The sequence below is a fragment of the Heterodontus francisci genome, chromosome 5, assembly GCF_036365525.1.
Source record: "Heterodontus francisci isolate sHetFra1 chromosome 5, sHetFra1.hap1, whole genome shotgun sequence".
Lineage (NCBI taxonomy): Eukaryota > Metazoa > Chordata > Chondrichthyes > Heterodontiformes > Heterodontidae > Heterodontus > Heterodontus francisci.
Window position 1 is genome coordinate 42241659 of NC_090375.1, and position 15190 is coordinate 42256848.

General features: G+C 43.6%; 1 protein-coding gene across 2 annotated transcripts in view; it reads left to right on the top strand.

The window, feature by feature from the left end:
• Positions 1–15190, top strand: part of col22a1 (collagen, type XXII, alpha 1) — a 419868-nt gene that overhangs the window by 275852 nt on the left and 128826 nt on the right. For both annotated transcript variants that reach the window (XM_068031367.1, XM_068031368.1), the window contains exons 21-22: positions 2413–2466; positions 8170–8223. In XM_068031367.1, coding sequence (XP_067887468.1) covers positions 2413–2466; positions 8170–8223 — 108 coding nt within the window. The remainder of the gene's footprint in view (positions 1–2412; positions 2467–8169; positions 8224–15190) is intronic.

Genomic DNA, 15190 nt, shown 5'->3' on the forward strand with positions numbered 1-15190 from the left:
TTGGGACTAACGTTGGGGTTCTCCCAAGTACAATAGCAAAATACTGCAAGATGCTGGAACTCTGAAATGGGAACAGAAAGTCTGACAGAATCTGTGTAGAGAGAAACAGAGTTAAAATTTCAGGTCTGTGACCCTTCATCAGAACTGGCAAAAGTTAGAAATGTAACAATCTTTGAGCAAGTGAAAGGGGGGGAGGGGGAAGAAGAACAAGAGGGAAGGTCTGTGATAGGATGGAGGGGAGAAAGATTAACTAACAGAGATGTCATGGAACAGAAGGCAAATGGAGTGCTAAATAGCTGTAGTGAAAGACAAAGCATGAGTCCAGAGAGAGTGCTAATGGCAGAATAATGAATAGCTGTTCATTTTTCTTACTCTAGATTGTTCTTTGTCCTTTCCCCATGCCATAAAACTCTAGGAGCTCTTGCCCTTCTCTAACCTTTACTGCTATCACAGTCTATATATATTCAGATAATTAAAGTCCCCCATTATAACTGTTCTATAATTCTTGCACTTCTCTGTAATTTCCTTGCAAATTTGTTCCTCTATATCCTTTCCATTGGTTGGTGACCTACAGACTACACCGAGCAATGTAATTGTATCTTTTTTTGTTCTTTAGCTCTAGCCAAATAGATCCTGCCCTTGACTGCTCTGGGATATCCTCACTCTCAAGTACTGTAATACTCTCCTTAATACCACCACTCCTCCCCTTTTTTTCCCTTTCCTATCTCACCTGAATACCTTGTATCCAGGAATATGTAATACCCAGTCCTGCTCTTCTTTGAGCCAGGTCTCTGTTCTCTCCACAACATCATGTAAATGATCCCACATGTAAATCTGCACCTGTAACTCACCAATCTTATAGACTACACTCTGTGCATTCACATACATGCACATTAACCCGGATTTAGACTTTATTACTTCCTCTCTTACTCTGCCCCCCCATCTAATGACTTACTATTCCCTATGCTAGTGCTAGCTATCTCTCCTGGTTTTCCTTTTTTCTACTTCTATATGCTGGTGTCCATCCCCCTGCAATGGAATCCTACGTCAGTACCTCAATTGGAGTCAACAGTTTTGAAAGAGCTGGAGAAAAACACTGGCAAAGAAATGTTTTAAGTATGAACAGCATAAAATTTGACTCTGATAAATAACATAAAAATGCATAGAATTGCATAAAATGTACAGCACAGAAATGGGCATAAAGGAAGAATTTGAGTAAATTATGTTTCAACAATGTGCTGTCTAAGTCAATGCTACATTTATATATAAATAAAAATTAAAATCCTGTTATCATGACTGATATCTCTATGACAACATGATATCTCATCCTTTACTTTTTGTCATTGTTTATGTCATAAAAGATTATCCAAGTTGCTGCCTAACAGTTGGTCATGCCACATTGCTAAGCAACCAGTTTTCATTCCATAGCTGATCATAAGAGACACAGACCCTGATTTTGGCAGAGGGTCATTGTCAAACTGCTGCTCTAGAAATATAATTAAACTATTGATTTGAAATTTCTTGAATTTCCCTCAATGCTCCTTCTGAATCATGACCCACTTGGCCCCTTAAATTATGTCGCCTGCCACTTCCCCTATTCCCCCAATCTTTTCAGCCTGCGCTCCCTTTTAAGGTGCTGCAGACCCATGATCAGTGGCCGCTTCACCAGATTTTCCAACGTCCAGAAATGGTGAGCTGCTACTTAGTGCTTGAATTGCACAGGAAGCTATATCTAAATGAGGCCTGACAATCAAAATAGTTCAGGCCTATCACTGACAGTATCAACAAGCTGTTATGATCTCTTTACCCACCTGTAACACTCCAAAGACACATTTAATGTATCCTGCACCTTGCCATTTCCTGCCCTGAATAGTTGACATGTTTACTACTGAGCAGGCACCTTGGTGGTGGTGATGTTAATAGCATCAGGAGTCCTAAAGACGTCATTGGACTCCAATTTTCTGTCTGTTTCTGGTTGGAACACTGGCCAACTAAATCACGACATCCTTGAAAATTGCATTGTGTGGTTCATGAGTGAAAAACATGAGCAAGAGCATGGGAGATGCGCTTAAAGGGAAGCTACATAAACACATAAGCGAGAAAGGAATATACAGTTCTGCTGATGGGGTTAGGTGAATAATGATGACAGGAGGCTCCTGTGGAGCATAAATACCAGCACATGCCAGTTGGATTTAATGACCTTCTTCTGTGCTGGGCATTTTATACAATTCTATGTAAGAAGAACTTGTAAATCATAAAAGTGTAAATTATTACTCTCTTTCTTTCATTGATATTGCAGCAACATACTGGAATATCATCATGCCTCACAAAAAGCGGTTGCCTCTTCCTTGGCATTCACTGTTTTGTCTGATATTTTCTAACACTGATCTTGTTGTCTCTGCTGTTCTTTAGGGAAGGAAGGGTGACCCGGGACTGCCTGGTGAACAGGGAATCACTGGACCTCCGGTGAGTGATAAACATCTGAGAGCTTTCCCCAAGTAAAGCTTAAATTCTGGCTTATTTTAATTTTAGACTGTGGTACTACCATTATAGAGCCAGAGTCTGGTTAGTTGCTAATTTTTAAAGATGGTTATTATTTTTTGATTTACAACAAGATTTTATGATGCAGAATTTATCCATTAGCCTTAACTAAAATCTGTGGAACTGCTTTCTTTGGTGTCAACCTTGGTAGCACGCATGCATTTAAATTAGAAAATCATGGGTCTAAGCCCTATGCAAGGATTTGAACATATAATATGACCAGAGATTTCAATGTATTACTGAGGGAGTACTACATTGCCACAGGTGTCATCTTTCCGATAAGACATTAAACTGAGCCCTCATCAGGTCACTACAAAAGATCACATGGCAGTGTTTGAAATGTCTTTGTCAATATTTATACCATGCTCCTTTATAGCTATTCTGAAAGAGCAGACAAGGGTCCGGTTTAACAATTCATTCAAAAGGCGGCATCTCTGACAGTGCAGTACTCCCTTAGTGCTGCACTAGAGTATAAACTGAGATTATCCAGGAAATTCTTTCAAGCTGTTCTGTTTCACTGGAAGTCCGATGGAAACTCTGTTTTACCTATGCAATGTATTGGTTACTAGATCAATAATTCAGTAGGAATGAGTAACAATCCAGAGTGTGAGTTCAAATCCCACCATGGCAGTGTGAACATTTAAATTCAGTTATTAAAAATCTGGAAATAGAATCAGTAGAATTGACCATGAGGCTGTTGAATTATTGTAAAACCCCAACTGATTTATTAATGTCTTTTAGGGAAGGAAACTTTACCTGTTCTGGCATATATGTGACTCCAATCCTAAATCAACGTGGTTAACTCTTCACTGTCCTCTGAAGTAGCCTGGTAAATCACTCAGTTGTATCAAACTGCTACACTGCAATGGTTCAAGAAGAAGGCCCACTACCACCTTCTCAAAGCAATGAGAAATGGGTTCTATTCCTAGTCTGGGATCCATTAAGTACAATGCTGACACCCTAATGAGTGTTCAGCGCAGGCGAGGTTATAAACTTCGTACCTTCTGGGTCCGTATGGCTCAGTATCACACCTGGAAGTGCATTTCTCAACTCAGCCATTGTGGAGCCAACTCAAGGCATTCAAAAACTGCTATTGTATTTTGGTTATAAGAGAGTACAGCACAATGAACGATTTTTATGGGACAGCATCAACTGAGATCCTGCTGAATATCGGGCCTCAGCACCAAAACTGTCCCGAATGTAACATCAATTGGCACTAAATTAGAAAACTCACTCCAAGATGTCACAGGATGGACTGTGTGAATAATAGACAAAGATGTCACGCTTTTGTCATAGAGGTGCATCTCCTGCGATTGGGAAACACTTATTATTAGGGCGGAATAGTAGGCCATTGGCTCAGGATCATTTTTGATCTGCAAATGCTTGATCCGAACACTTGAGTATGAATTGTAAAGTGTTCCATTTCCAAGCACTAATATTCAACACAAAAATAAATTTAAAATAATCATTCACAAGGTGTTGCATCCAGCTGCTCGATCAGCTGTAATATCACTTAGCATATTTCTTATATGTTATGAAAAAAGAATTAAATACCAGCAAATTGTACCCATCCCCATTTATCTATTTGCAAAAACTGAAGTCATGCAACTACCTTGAGAGAGAGATACCTTTAAATTTAACAAAAGATATTGGAGAAATTTGTGAACATGACTAATATTTACAGACTGGTGCTTGTATTTATTTCAAAAGGAAATGCCACCATCTTGTGTCCAAGAGGTGAAAAGTAAATCAGTGCTGCAGAATAAATCTCTGTAAGGCTGATTATAACTTTCAGCAGTGGCTGAAAACTGGTGGATCAGCCATCCGTCGTGCACTCTGCCGCGGTTTCCATTCTACTTGTGGTTACAGTGGCGCAGTGGTTAGCACCGCAGCCTCACAGCTCCAGCAACCCGGGTTCAATTCTGGGTACTGCCTGTGTGGAGTTTGCAAGTTCTCCCTGTGTCTGTGTGGGTTTCCTCCGGGTGCTCCGGTTTCCTCCCACAAGCCAAAAGACTTGCAGGTTGGTAGGTAAATTGGCCATTATAAATTGCCCCTAGTACAGGTAGGTGATAGGGACAGGTGGGGATGTGGTAGGATTAGTATATATGGGTGGTTGATGGTCGGCACAGACTCGTTGGGCCGAAGGGCCTGTTTCAGTGCTGTATCTCTGATGGTCGGCACAGACTCGTTGGGCCGAAGGGCCTGTTTCAGTGCTGTATCTCTAAATCTACACTGTGGGATAGTACAAGTACAAGCACTTAGTGGTTGCATTGCAAATTTTTGTTAGGTGTGGGTATCAAGGAATATGGGGCTAAAGTGGGTAAATAGAGTTGAGATACAGATCAGCCATAATTTAATTGAACAGCGGATCAGGCTCAAGGAGCTGAATGGGCTGCTCCTGTTCCTATAATAAAGTCCATATTTGAGGAAGGATATACTTGCATTGGAGGTGGTACAACAAAGGTTCACTAGATTGGTTCCTGAGATGAGAGGGTTGTCCTATGATGTGAGGCTGAGTAAATTGGATCTATATTCTCTGAAGTTTAGATGAATGAGAGGTGATCTTGTTGAAACATACAAGATTCTGAAAGGGCTAGGCCTGGCTGAGGAATTTAGAACACGGGGGCACAATCACAGCATAAAGGCCGATCATTTAGGACTGAGATGAGGAGAAATTTCTTCACTCAAAGGGTTGTGAATCTTTGGAATTCTCTACCCCAGAGGATTGTGGATGCTCCATCTTTGAATATATTTAAGGCTGAGATAGACAGATTGTTGGTCTCTCAAGGAATATGGGGATCAGGCGGGAAAGTGGAGTTGAGGCCGAGGATCAGCCACGATCATATTGAATGGCGAGCAGGCTTGAGGGGCCTTATGGTCTACTCCTGCTCCTATTTCCTGTGCTCTTATGTTCCCAAAGTCCTCTCTGTGTGACTTTATTAGGGATGCTAACATGCTTAAAATAAAGTGGCTAACGATCTGTTAAAACAGCAGTGATTTGAATTTGAGCCGATTGTGGTAATGTTTCATGATATCATTTCTGGTCAGAAATCACAAAGCTAAGTGCAGATGTGAAAATGAATTTGCACTATCTAGTTCACCCATCCACAGTTTAGTTTCATCCAAGCAGGTAACTGACTCTTATATAACTCTAGATTTTCTGTCTCCATTAGCTCGTAATTCAATTCCTGGACACTAGACATCAGACTTGTAGTCCTGCTCAGTAAAAGTTCCAGAGCTGCACCAAATCATTCCTTCAAAAGCAATTCAAGCTCCTCAGGGCTTCAGTAACCTCATCAAAAGTGGAAAGTGCAGGGGAAATAATATAATTACACTTGCAACTCAAAGATAAACTGTATTATCCATGAGCAGATTGAAAGAAAATCAAACATTGAAAAAGTGAATGCAAGGGGGTTGGATCATTGGCCTGTGCTGAATTAGGTCACTTCAGCCAGGATACTATAGGGGCATTACAGTTGGCCTTGAAGTCCTTGGATAATGGAGAGAGAAGCCAGGGTCCAGAATTTGATCAAAAAATGTATCAGTCAGATCACAACTGTGGCATGATCTATTTATGAAGAGTTTTTAAAAATTCTTTCACAGGATATGGGCGTCGCTGGCTAGGCCAGCATTTATTGGCCATCCCTAATTGCCCTTAAGAAGGTGGTGGTGAGCCGCCTTCTTGAACCGCTGCAGTCAATGTGGTGTAGTTACACTCACAGTGCTGTAAGGAAGGGAGTTCCAGGATTTTGACCCAGCGACAGTGAAGGATCGACGATATAGTTCCATGTCAGGATGGTGTGTGGCTTGGAGGGGAACTTGCAGGTGGTGGTGTTCCCATGCATCTGCTGCCCTTGTCCTTCTAGGTAGTGGAGCTCATGGGTTTGGAAGGTGCTGTCGAAGGAAGCTTGGTGAGTTGCTGCAGTGTATCTTGTAGTTGGTACACACTGCTGCCACTGTGCATCGGCGATAGAGGAAGTGAATTTGAAGGTGGTAAATGGGGTGCCAATCAAGCAGGCTACTTTGTCCTGGTTGATGTTGAGCTTCTTGAGTGTTGTTGGAGCTGCACTCATCCAGGTAAATGGAGAGTATTCCATCATACTGCTGACTTGTGGATTACTGATGGTGGAAAGACATTGGTGAGTCAGGAGGTGAGTTACTTGCTGCAAAACTCCCAGCTTCTGACCTGCTCTTGTAGCCACAGTATTTAAATGGCTGATCCAGTTCAGTTTCTGGTCAATGGTAACCCCAGGATGTTTATAGTTGGGGATTCAATGATGCTAATACCATTGAATGTCAAGGGGAGATGGTTGGATTCTCTCTTGTTGGAGATGGTCATTGCCTGGCACTTGTGTGGCATGCATGTAACTTGTCACTTATCAGCCCAAGCCTGAATATTTTCTAGGTTTTGCTGCAGATGGACACAGACTGCTTCAGTATATGAGGAATTGGAAATGGTGCTGAACATTGTGCAACCATCAGTGAATATCCCCATTTCTGACCTTATGATACATTAACCTAACTTTTCCAATTAGGGATTGATGTGCTGGGTATTTCTAGCACTTTTTTTGTATTTTTAAATTAAACACCCTGGAGTAGACATTAGACCTCATTGTGCTCATTTATGCCGATAACACAAGTACAATGAGGGCCAATTTCAAGGATCAACATCCTGCATCCAAAGGACACATGAAAGTCAGTTAGACCCGATATTGTGTCAGGCCATTTCTTGGGGTCCCCATTCACCGCCTAAAGGAGGTGTTGGGCCCCCATATAGGTAAATAAGGGACCGAATGTCTACTTTAGGTTCCCTGACAGAAATTGGTTTGGGATGAGAGAAACAGGAGCCAGCTTGCTCCGCCCGGGATTCTTCAGCTAAAGGTGAGCTATTTCTTTGTCAATTTTAAAACAGGATTGTTCTTCCCACTCCACTGTACACCCGATTACCCTGCCCCTGCTTCCATTTCTATTCCACTCCTCTCCTGAGACTTAACGGGGCTGCTGTATGAAATAAACGAACTGCCCGTGAGGGCATGACAGCTGCAGGCTGCTCACTTACATAATATTAATAATACCCAAAGTCCAATCTGGGGCTGGCGTTGTGCCTCCACCGTGCATGCCGTCCATTTCAGCCACCCGAAAATGGGCATAAAGGAGTTTCCAACCCACTGGCTCTTCAGAATAAATAATTAATTTTATTTTTATTTCTGCTCACCAAATTTTTCACCTCCTACCGAGAGGATGTTAACACTCTGCTGGGGTTAAGTCTGCACAGGTCCAAGTGGCCATCCATTCATGAGCCTACAGACAGTATGTGGAAAATATTCAAGGTTGGAAAGACATCACAGAAAAGCCCATCATGTTCTTAGATAAAATTCATTCAGATGTACTTACTTGCTCAGATCATTGGATAGGGACTGATATTCCCCTCCCCAAAATAAAGGCACAGAGGTCAATCATGATGTTCCTTCTGTTATCTTGGATGCAATCAACTGAAAGCAAAGACTATGGATTGATCCAGCAATCTTTCTGGTGTATACGACTCATTCACTCATCAAATGAATTCACTAAGCATTGGCAGAACTTAAATACGCAATTTTTAGTCATATACTCTGTTACATTTTCTAGGGTGTTAAAGGAGAGCCTGGTGTTGCTGGACTAGCAGGACGTCCTGGAGAACAGGTGAGAGAGTTTGTGGATATTTTCTATCCAACCGAGCCTTACTATTTATTGGATAAACAAGTGAACATAAATTATCATTTGAGTCACCGAACCTTATTACTGAGTGACCTCTATGTTACTTCCCCTTTAATGTTTTCTTAGCTTTCTTTTTGCCAAAGTGAAGAGCAGGACCATATTTTGACAGCTCAATGGTTATGATGAGCCATATTGTTGCTGTGGCCAGGCTTCTAACAGTGTTTGCCATTTGTTACACTTTCCTTTGCATGTTTAGGTTTTTAAATTGTTTGTGTGGCAAGTTGCTGAAACATTGCAGCAAGGGAAACCAGGGGCTGGATTTTATCAGCCCTTTGCAGATGGTCTGGGAGGTGGGAGGGCTGGTAAAATGGCGGTGGAGAGCATCGGGAGGGGAGCCCAATGTCTTCTCACCGCCACGGCATTTTACCAGCAGCCGAAACCTCAGCAGTGCGGCCCAATTGAGGCAATTAAGGGCCACCTCCCACCTCCGTTGGCATTTTACTGACATCGTGAGAGGCCTCGCTGCATGGGTAAGTAAACACTTGCAGTCTCCCAGCGGGTTCTCTAGGGTGTGGGGTGGGGGTTGGGGAATTGCCTCTTTTATGGCCCCTTTGACTGGCCCCAGCAAGGGTAAAGAGAAAACTTCCCTTTACTTCGAGGGCACCGCGGCATGGAGACACCCTCTCCTTGTTCCTGCAGCCTCAGCAGTGGTCACCTCTAATGGTGGCACTGCCGAGGCTGCAGTGCTGCCAGCCCTCTGATTAAGTCAGCAGCTCTGGGAGGTGGGCTGCCGTCCTCAGTTAGATGGTGGTCCCGGTAGTGACCTCGTAATTGGTCACTGCTGGTAAAATGCGGCCCAGGGTCCTGCCACCTGACCACACGGGCTCAGGTCCTGCATTTGGTCCGGCGATGGGACTTCATCCCTGGTGGCAAAATTCAGCACCAGGCATCTGGCACCTGAATAAACAGCACAACCAAATGTGTATCTCCTTAACAAATCAGATTGAAGGATTGTGAAATTAACAACACAAGGACTGAGAAAGAAGTGTCCATTAGAATGGCTCAATTCAATATCAAATCAGGTACAGAAAAAGAAATAAAGGGAGGGAAAGAACGATTAGATTGTGTGAGAGAGAAAATAAGACAGAAAGGACAAGTAAAGGAAAAGCTTAAGAATTAAAAATCCTTTATTTCTAAAATCTCCAACCTGAAGGAGTGAGTTTCTACACTGTAACAGTTAACTTTCAGTGCTATATAGGTTGATGAGCAATAATTAAGTGTTACAACTCTGTTAAAAGGGTACTTACACTTGAATGGACAAACCCTAAGTTAGGGTGCTGAATTTACCTGCCACTCAAACACAGCAACTTCATACCATTCAATGCTTTTCAATGGTGAGACTATCAGTGAGATACTGTTTTCGCGAAGTTAATGGCAGAGCAGCATAACTTGGACAGCAACGTTTGAATAATTGAGTTTAAACATACATCTGCCCCCTCACCTGAAGTTGCTGTACCATTTGAGCACCATTAGCCTCATTGTTATTTTGACAGCAAATTATGGCCCAATATCTTCTCAGATTGATTTATTCACCAGTGGAGCTCCTAACATTATTCTTACATAGAAACATAGAAAATAAGAGCAGGAGTAGGCCATTCGGCCCTTCGAGCGTGCTCTGACATTCATTATGATCATGGATGATCATCCAACTCAATAAACTGTTCCTCCTTTCCCCCCATATCCTTTGATCCCATTCGCCCCAAGAGCTATATCTAACTCCTTCTTGAAAACATACAATGTTTTGGCCTCAACTGCTTTCTGTGGTAACGAATTCCACAGGCTCACCACACTGTGGGCCAAGAAATTTCTCCACATCTCAGTCCTGAAAGGTTGACCCCATATCCTGAGACTATGACCCCTGGTTCTGGACTCCCCCACCATCGGGAACACCCTTTCTGCATCTACCCTGTCAAGTCCTGTTAGAATTTTATAGGTTTCCATGAGATCTCCCCTCACTCTTCTGAACTCCAGCAAATATAATCCTAACCGACTCAATCTCTCCTCATACGTCAGTCCCACCAGCCCAGGAATCAGTCTGGTAAACCTTGGCTGCTCTCCCTCTATAGCAAGAACATCGTGGCACAGTGGCGCAGTGGTTAGCACCGCAGCCTCACAGCTCCAGGGACCCGGGTTCGATTCTGGGTACTGCCTGTGTGGAGTTTGCAAGTTCTCCCTGTGTCTGCGTGGGTTTTCTCCGGGTGCTCCGGTTTCCTCCCACAAGCCAAAAGACTTGCAGGTTGGTAGGTAAATTGGCCACTATAAATTGTCACTAGTATAGGTAGGTGGTAGGGAAATACAGGGGCAGGTGGGGATGTTTGGTAGGAATATGGGATTAATGTAGGATTAGTATAAATGGGTGGTTGATGGTCGGCACAGACTCGGTGGGCCGAAGGGCCTGTTTCAGTGCTGTATCTCTAATCTAATCTAATCTAATCCTTCCTCAGATAAGGAGAGCAAAACTGCACACAATATTCCAGGTGTGGCCTCACCAAGGCCCTGTATAATTTCAGCAAGACATCCCTGCTCCTGTACTTGAATCCTCTCGCTATGAAGGCCAACATACCATTTTCTTTTTTACCACTTGTTGCACCTGCATGTTTACCTTCAGCGACAGGTGAAAAATAAGTCCAAAGAGTTACTACGCAAGGATCATGGAGGATAGATTTGAACTTTGTGGGATACCTTGAAACAGGTGAAGCCAATCGGCAGCCTATTTTAATTTATATCATGGAACACATAGAAAGGTTACGAGCAGAAGGAGGCCATTTGGCCCACTGTGTCTGTGCTGCTCGACAAAGAGCTACCCAGCCTAATCCCACATTCTTACAGTAAGTGTGTAGTCCTGCGGTGCATGGCTCTTAAAGTAGGAATCAAAATCTTTTTAAATGCGGTCAGTGTTTCTGCCTCTAGCACAATTTCAGGCAGTGAGGTCCAGGTCCCTACCACCCTACGCTCCCTCATCTCCCTGCTAATCCTTCCACCAATTACTTTAAATCTATGCCCCCTAGTTTTTGACCCCCCCCCTGCTGCTAAGGTAAATAGGTTGCCCCTATTTACTCTATCTAGGCCCCTCAATTAAATCACCCTCAGTCTCCTCTGTTAAGGACAACTACCCCACCCCATCCAATCTTTCCTCATAGATACAATTTTCCATTCCCGGCAACATCCTGATAAATGTCGTCTGTACCCTCTCCAGTGCAATTACTGCTGGAATTTTACCCCGCCTCGGCCCCCCCACCCTGGGAGCAGGCTAGGAGGCGGGGGGTGAAAAATTGGGTAGGGTGGCAGGGGTTCCTTGCCCATTGCCTAGCCACCCCTATTGCTATCTTACCAGCAGTGAGGGGAGTGGTGGGTGGCCCGCCTGCCCTTAGGCCATTTAAGGCCTTTAAGTGGCCAATTAATGGACACTTTATGGCCTCTTCCCGCCACCATTGGTGTTTTACCAGTGGTGGATGGGCACCTCAGGATCTGAGGAGGCTGCCCAGTAATACCTAGCGGGCCTCTTGCGGGTTGTGGGGGACCATCCTGATTGAGCACCTTGTGCCCCATGGAGGGGCCCCCACAGCAGCACAGGCCACCCCCACTGAAATATCTATTGTCTGACCCCCATCTCGCCAAGCCTGGCCGATTGGCTCCGGCGAGCCCCGACCTCACTTATCTTTTCCAAGGCTGACATCCAGCATGCCTCATCTTGCTGGGTGCAGTCCCAGAAGTTGACACCACTCCCAGTGGCACAGTTGGGACTGAAGAGCTGGCAGCCCTCTGACTGGCCAGCAGCTCTTGGAGTGGGACATTCTGCCTCAGAGGGGTGGCAGCCACAGCAAAATAGCAGAGTGGCTTCCAGGCATGGCAGAGGTGGGCTTGCACCAAGCTTTCCAGTTAGTGGGCGGGGCCATCGCCTACAGGTAAAATTCTGGCCCACATCTTTCCTGCAATGTGGTGACCAGAACTGAATGCAGTACTCAAGCTGTGGTCTAACTAATGTTGTATACAGTGTTATGACTAGGTGAGAAAGAGGTTTACCTTTCAGCCTTCACCTGGTCTTACTGTAGCAGGGTTTAATTTTAAACACACTGTGTTTTTAGCTCCCCCTTGGTGAATCCTTGTTCACCACCTTCCAATTAAAAGGCAAAGAAACCAGCATAAACAGGCTTTCTTGAGTTTAAAGAAGAAAAGTTGAAATTTATTAAACTTAAACTCTAAGTCGGTTGATGCTTATGGATATATGATGCGCCCACGCTAGCATGCGTATGTGATGCACACATGCAAATAGAGACAGAAAAGAGCAGAAGAAAAATAAAGTGGAACGGTTTGAGGCAATATCTGAAGAGTTGTTGTTACAGTTCTTCGAGCTCACTGTTGAGTCCTTGATTGTAGGTTGATCTTGCTTTTCGTTGGGACCCAGTATTCTTCTTAAACCTTGTTCGCTTTAGGAGACTTTTCTCTCTTGGGGTTCATGTGTTTTCAGTGCATTTAGAGGCTTGTGAGAAAGAGATGGGAGCAGACAGGAGAAAGATCTTTTCAGTCCAGGAGCATTCTGCTTTCTGCAAGCTCTCAGTTCAAGCTGTACAATTCAGAAACCCCAGGTTGCCAAGCAGGTTAGTCATGTGAGTAACTGGTCTGACCACGTCTTGGCTCTGTGTATTTTATCATCTGAGCAGGGAATGGAATTCACTTTCCTGCCTTCAATGTCTGTTAGCATGTAAATTCTTTTTTTCCAGTCCAGGTCTGGCAGTCCTTGTAACAGGCCTTCTCTTCTTCCCAGCAACATTTTGAAATTCAATATCCATGTGGCAAAGTTAATATGCCTCATTCTTGGTAGGTGGGGGCCTGCATGACAACAGTTCTAGCATAACCTCTCTGCCTTTCTAAAGGAAGGTTTATACTGTTCTTCAGAATTGATTCCAATAATTTGTCCACAACCGAAACTAAGCTAACTGGCCTGTAATCACTTGGATTATTCCTTCCTCCCTTTTTAAACAACGGCACAATGTTGGCAGTCTTCCAATCCTCTGGCACCATCTCTGTAACTAGGGAGGATTGAAATATGATAGTCAGAGCCTCCGCAATTTCCCCCCATGCTTCTTTTAACAACCTGGAATATTTCTCATCTAGACTGGCGATTTATCTGCTTTCAAAGATGTCAAAACCTTTAATACTCCTCTTTTACAATGTTTATTCATCTTAAACTCGAATTCGATTAACAACTACGAATTCGCGACGCGACCATGCTAGCATACATACACGATAAACACACTCGCAGATAGAGACAGAAAAAGTAGGAAGAATAAAGGGGAAAAGTTTGAAGCAATAGCTGGGTTTCTATTTACTGTCCTTTGAGTTCAATGTAGAATCTTTGGTTGCCGGTAAGTCTTGCCATTTCATTGGGGCCCAGTGCATGCTTTAAAACTTGCTTCGATGTAGGAGTCTTTTCTCTTCTGAAGTTTAAGTGACTTCGGTGGGTCGGAGATTAGTGAAAGAGAGAGAGCCAGACAGGAGAGAGGCCCTTGTTCCAAGTTCAGTTGCAATCTGCAGTCTCTGTCTTCAAACTGTCCTGTGAACACAATTCAAAGCTCCAAGTTTGCCAGCAGGTTACCCCTTATTTGGGAACAACTGCTCCTGCAGTTTGTGGATTTCAAAGCTCTCAGTGGGGGGGTGTAGTGCTGTTTCTTACACCGACAAGATGTGGATCACTATTGCCCAGACCAATCTCTGTTAATTGAATCAGTGAGCAATTCTTTTGTCTCTCCAAGTATTGTCTCTTAGTATGCAAATGCTTTTACAGCCACTGCTGATCTCTTTAAACAAGTCATCTCTTCACTCCAGCAACAGTTTAAAATTGATGTTTTTTTTGAGAGATACAGCACTGAAACAGACCCTTCGACCCACCAAGTCTGTGTTGACCAACAACCACCCATTTATACTAATCCTACATTAATCCCACATTCCCTACCACATCCCCACCATTCTCCTACCACCTAGCTACACTAGGGGCAATTTACAATGGCCAATTTACCTATCAAGCTGCAAGTCTTTGGCTGTGGGAGGAAACTGGAGCACCCAGTGGAAACCCACGCGGTCACAGGGAGAACTTTCAAACTCCACACAGGCAGTACCCAGAACTGAACTCGGGTCGCTGGAGCTGTGGGGCTGCGGTGCTAACCACTGCGCCACTGTGCCACCCCAAAATTGACAAAATATGACAAATTAATTTGCCGCATTCTTGGCAGGTGGGGGTTGTCATGACAATTTATAAAACATCTTTGGATTTTCCTTGATTTTATTTGCCAGTATTTTTTCATGCCCTCTCTTTAATTTCCTAATTTCCCTTTAATTTCACCTTTACACTTTCTGTACTCTTCTTGGCTTTCTGCAGTATTAAGCTCTCAGTGTCCAACATAAGCTTTCCTTTTTTGTCTCAACTTACCCTCTATGCAACCTGTCATCTGGGGGCTCTAGATTTGGCTGTCCCACCCTTTTTATTGTTGGAACATATTTACCCTGAACCCTTTGAATATCCTTCTTGAATGCTTTGTTCAAACTTTCCGAATTAATCCCAAAGTTCAATGAGGGAGATGTGGAAGCCTTTTTTGTGTCTTTTGAAAAACTGGCAAGGCAGTTAAAGTGGCCAGCTGAGGCTTGGACTCTCCTGCTGCAAAACAAGCTAACGGGAAAAGCCAATGAGGTTTATTCCATAATAAAAACAAGAAAAGCTGGAAATATTCAGCAGGTCTGGCAACATCTGTGGAGAGAGAAGCAGAGTTAATGTTTCAGATCAGTGACCTGCTGAGTATTTCCAGCATTTTTTGTTTTTCTTTCAGACTTCCAGCATCTGCAGTATTTTGCTTTTATTTTAGGAATTCTGGACCTCTGTATCGTTTACACTGACTGT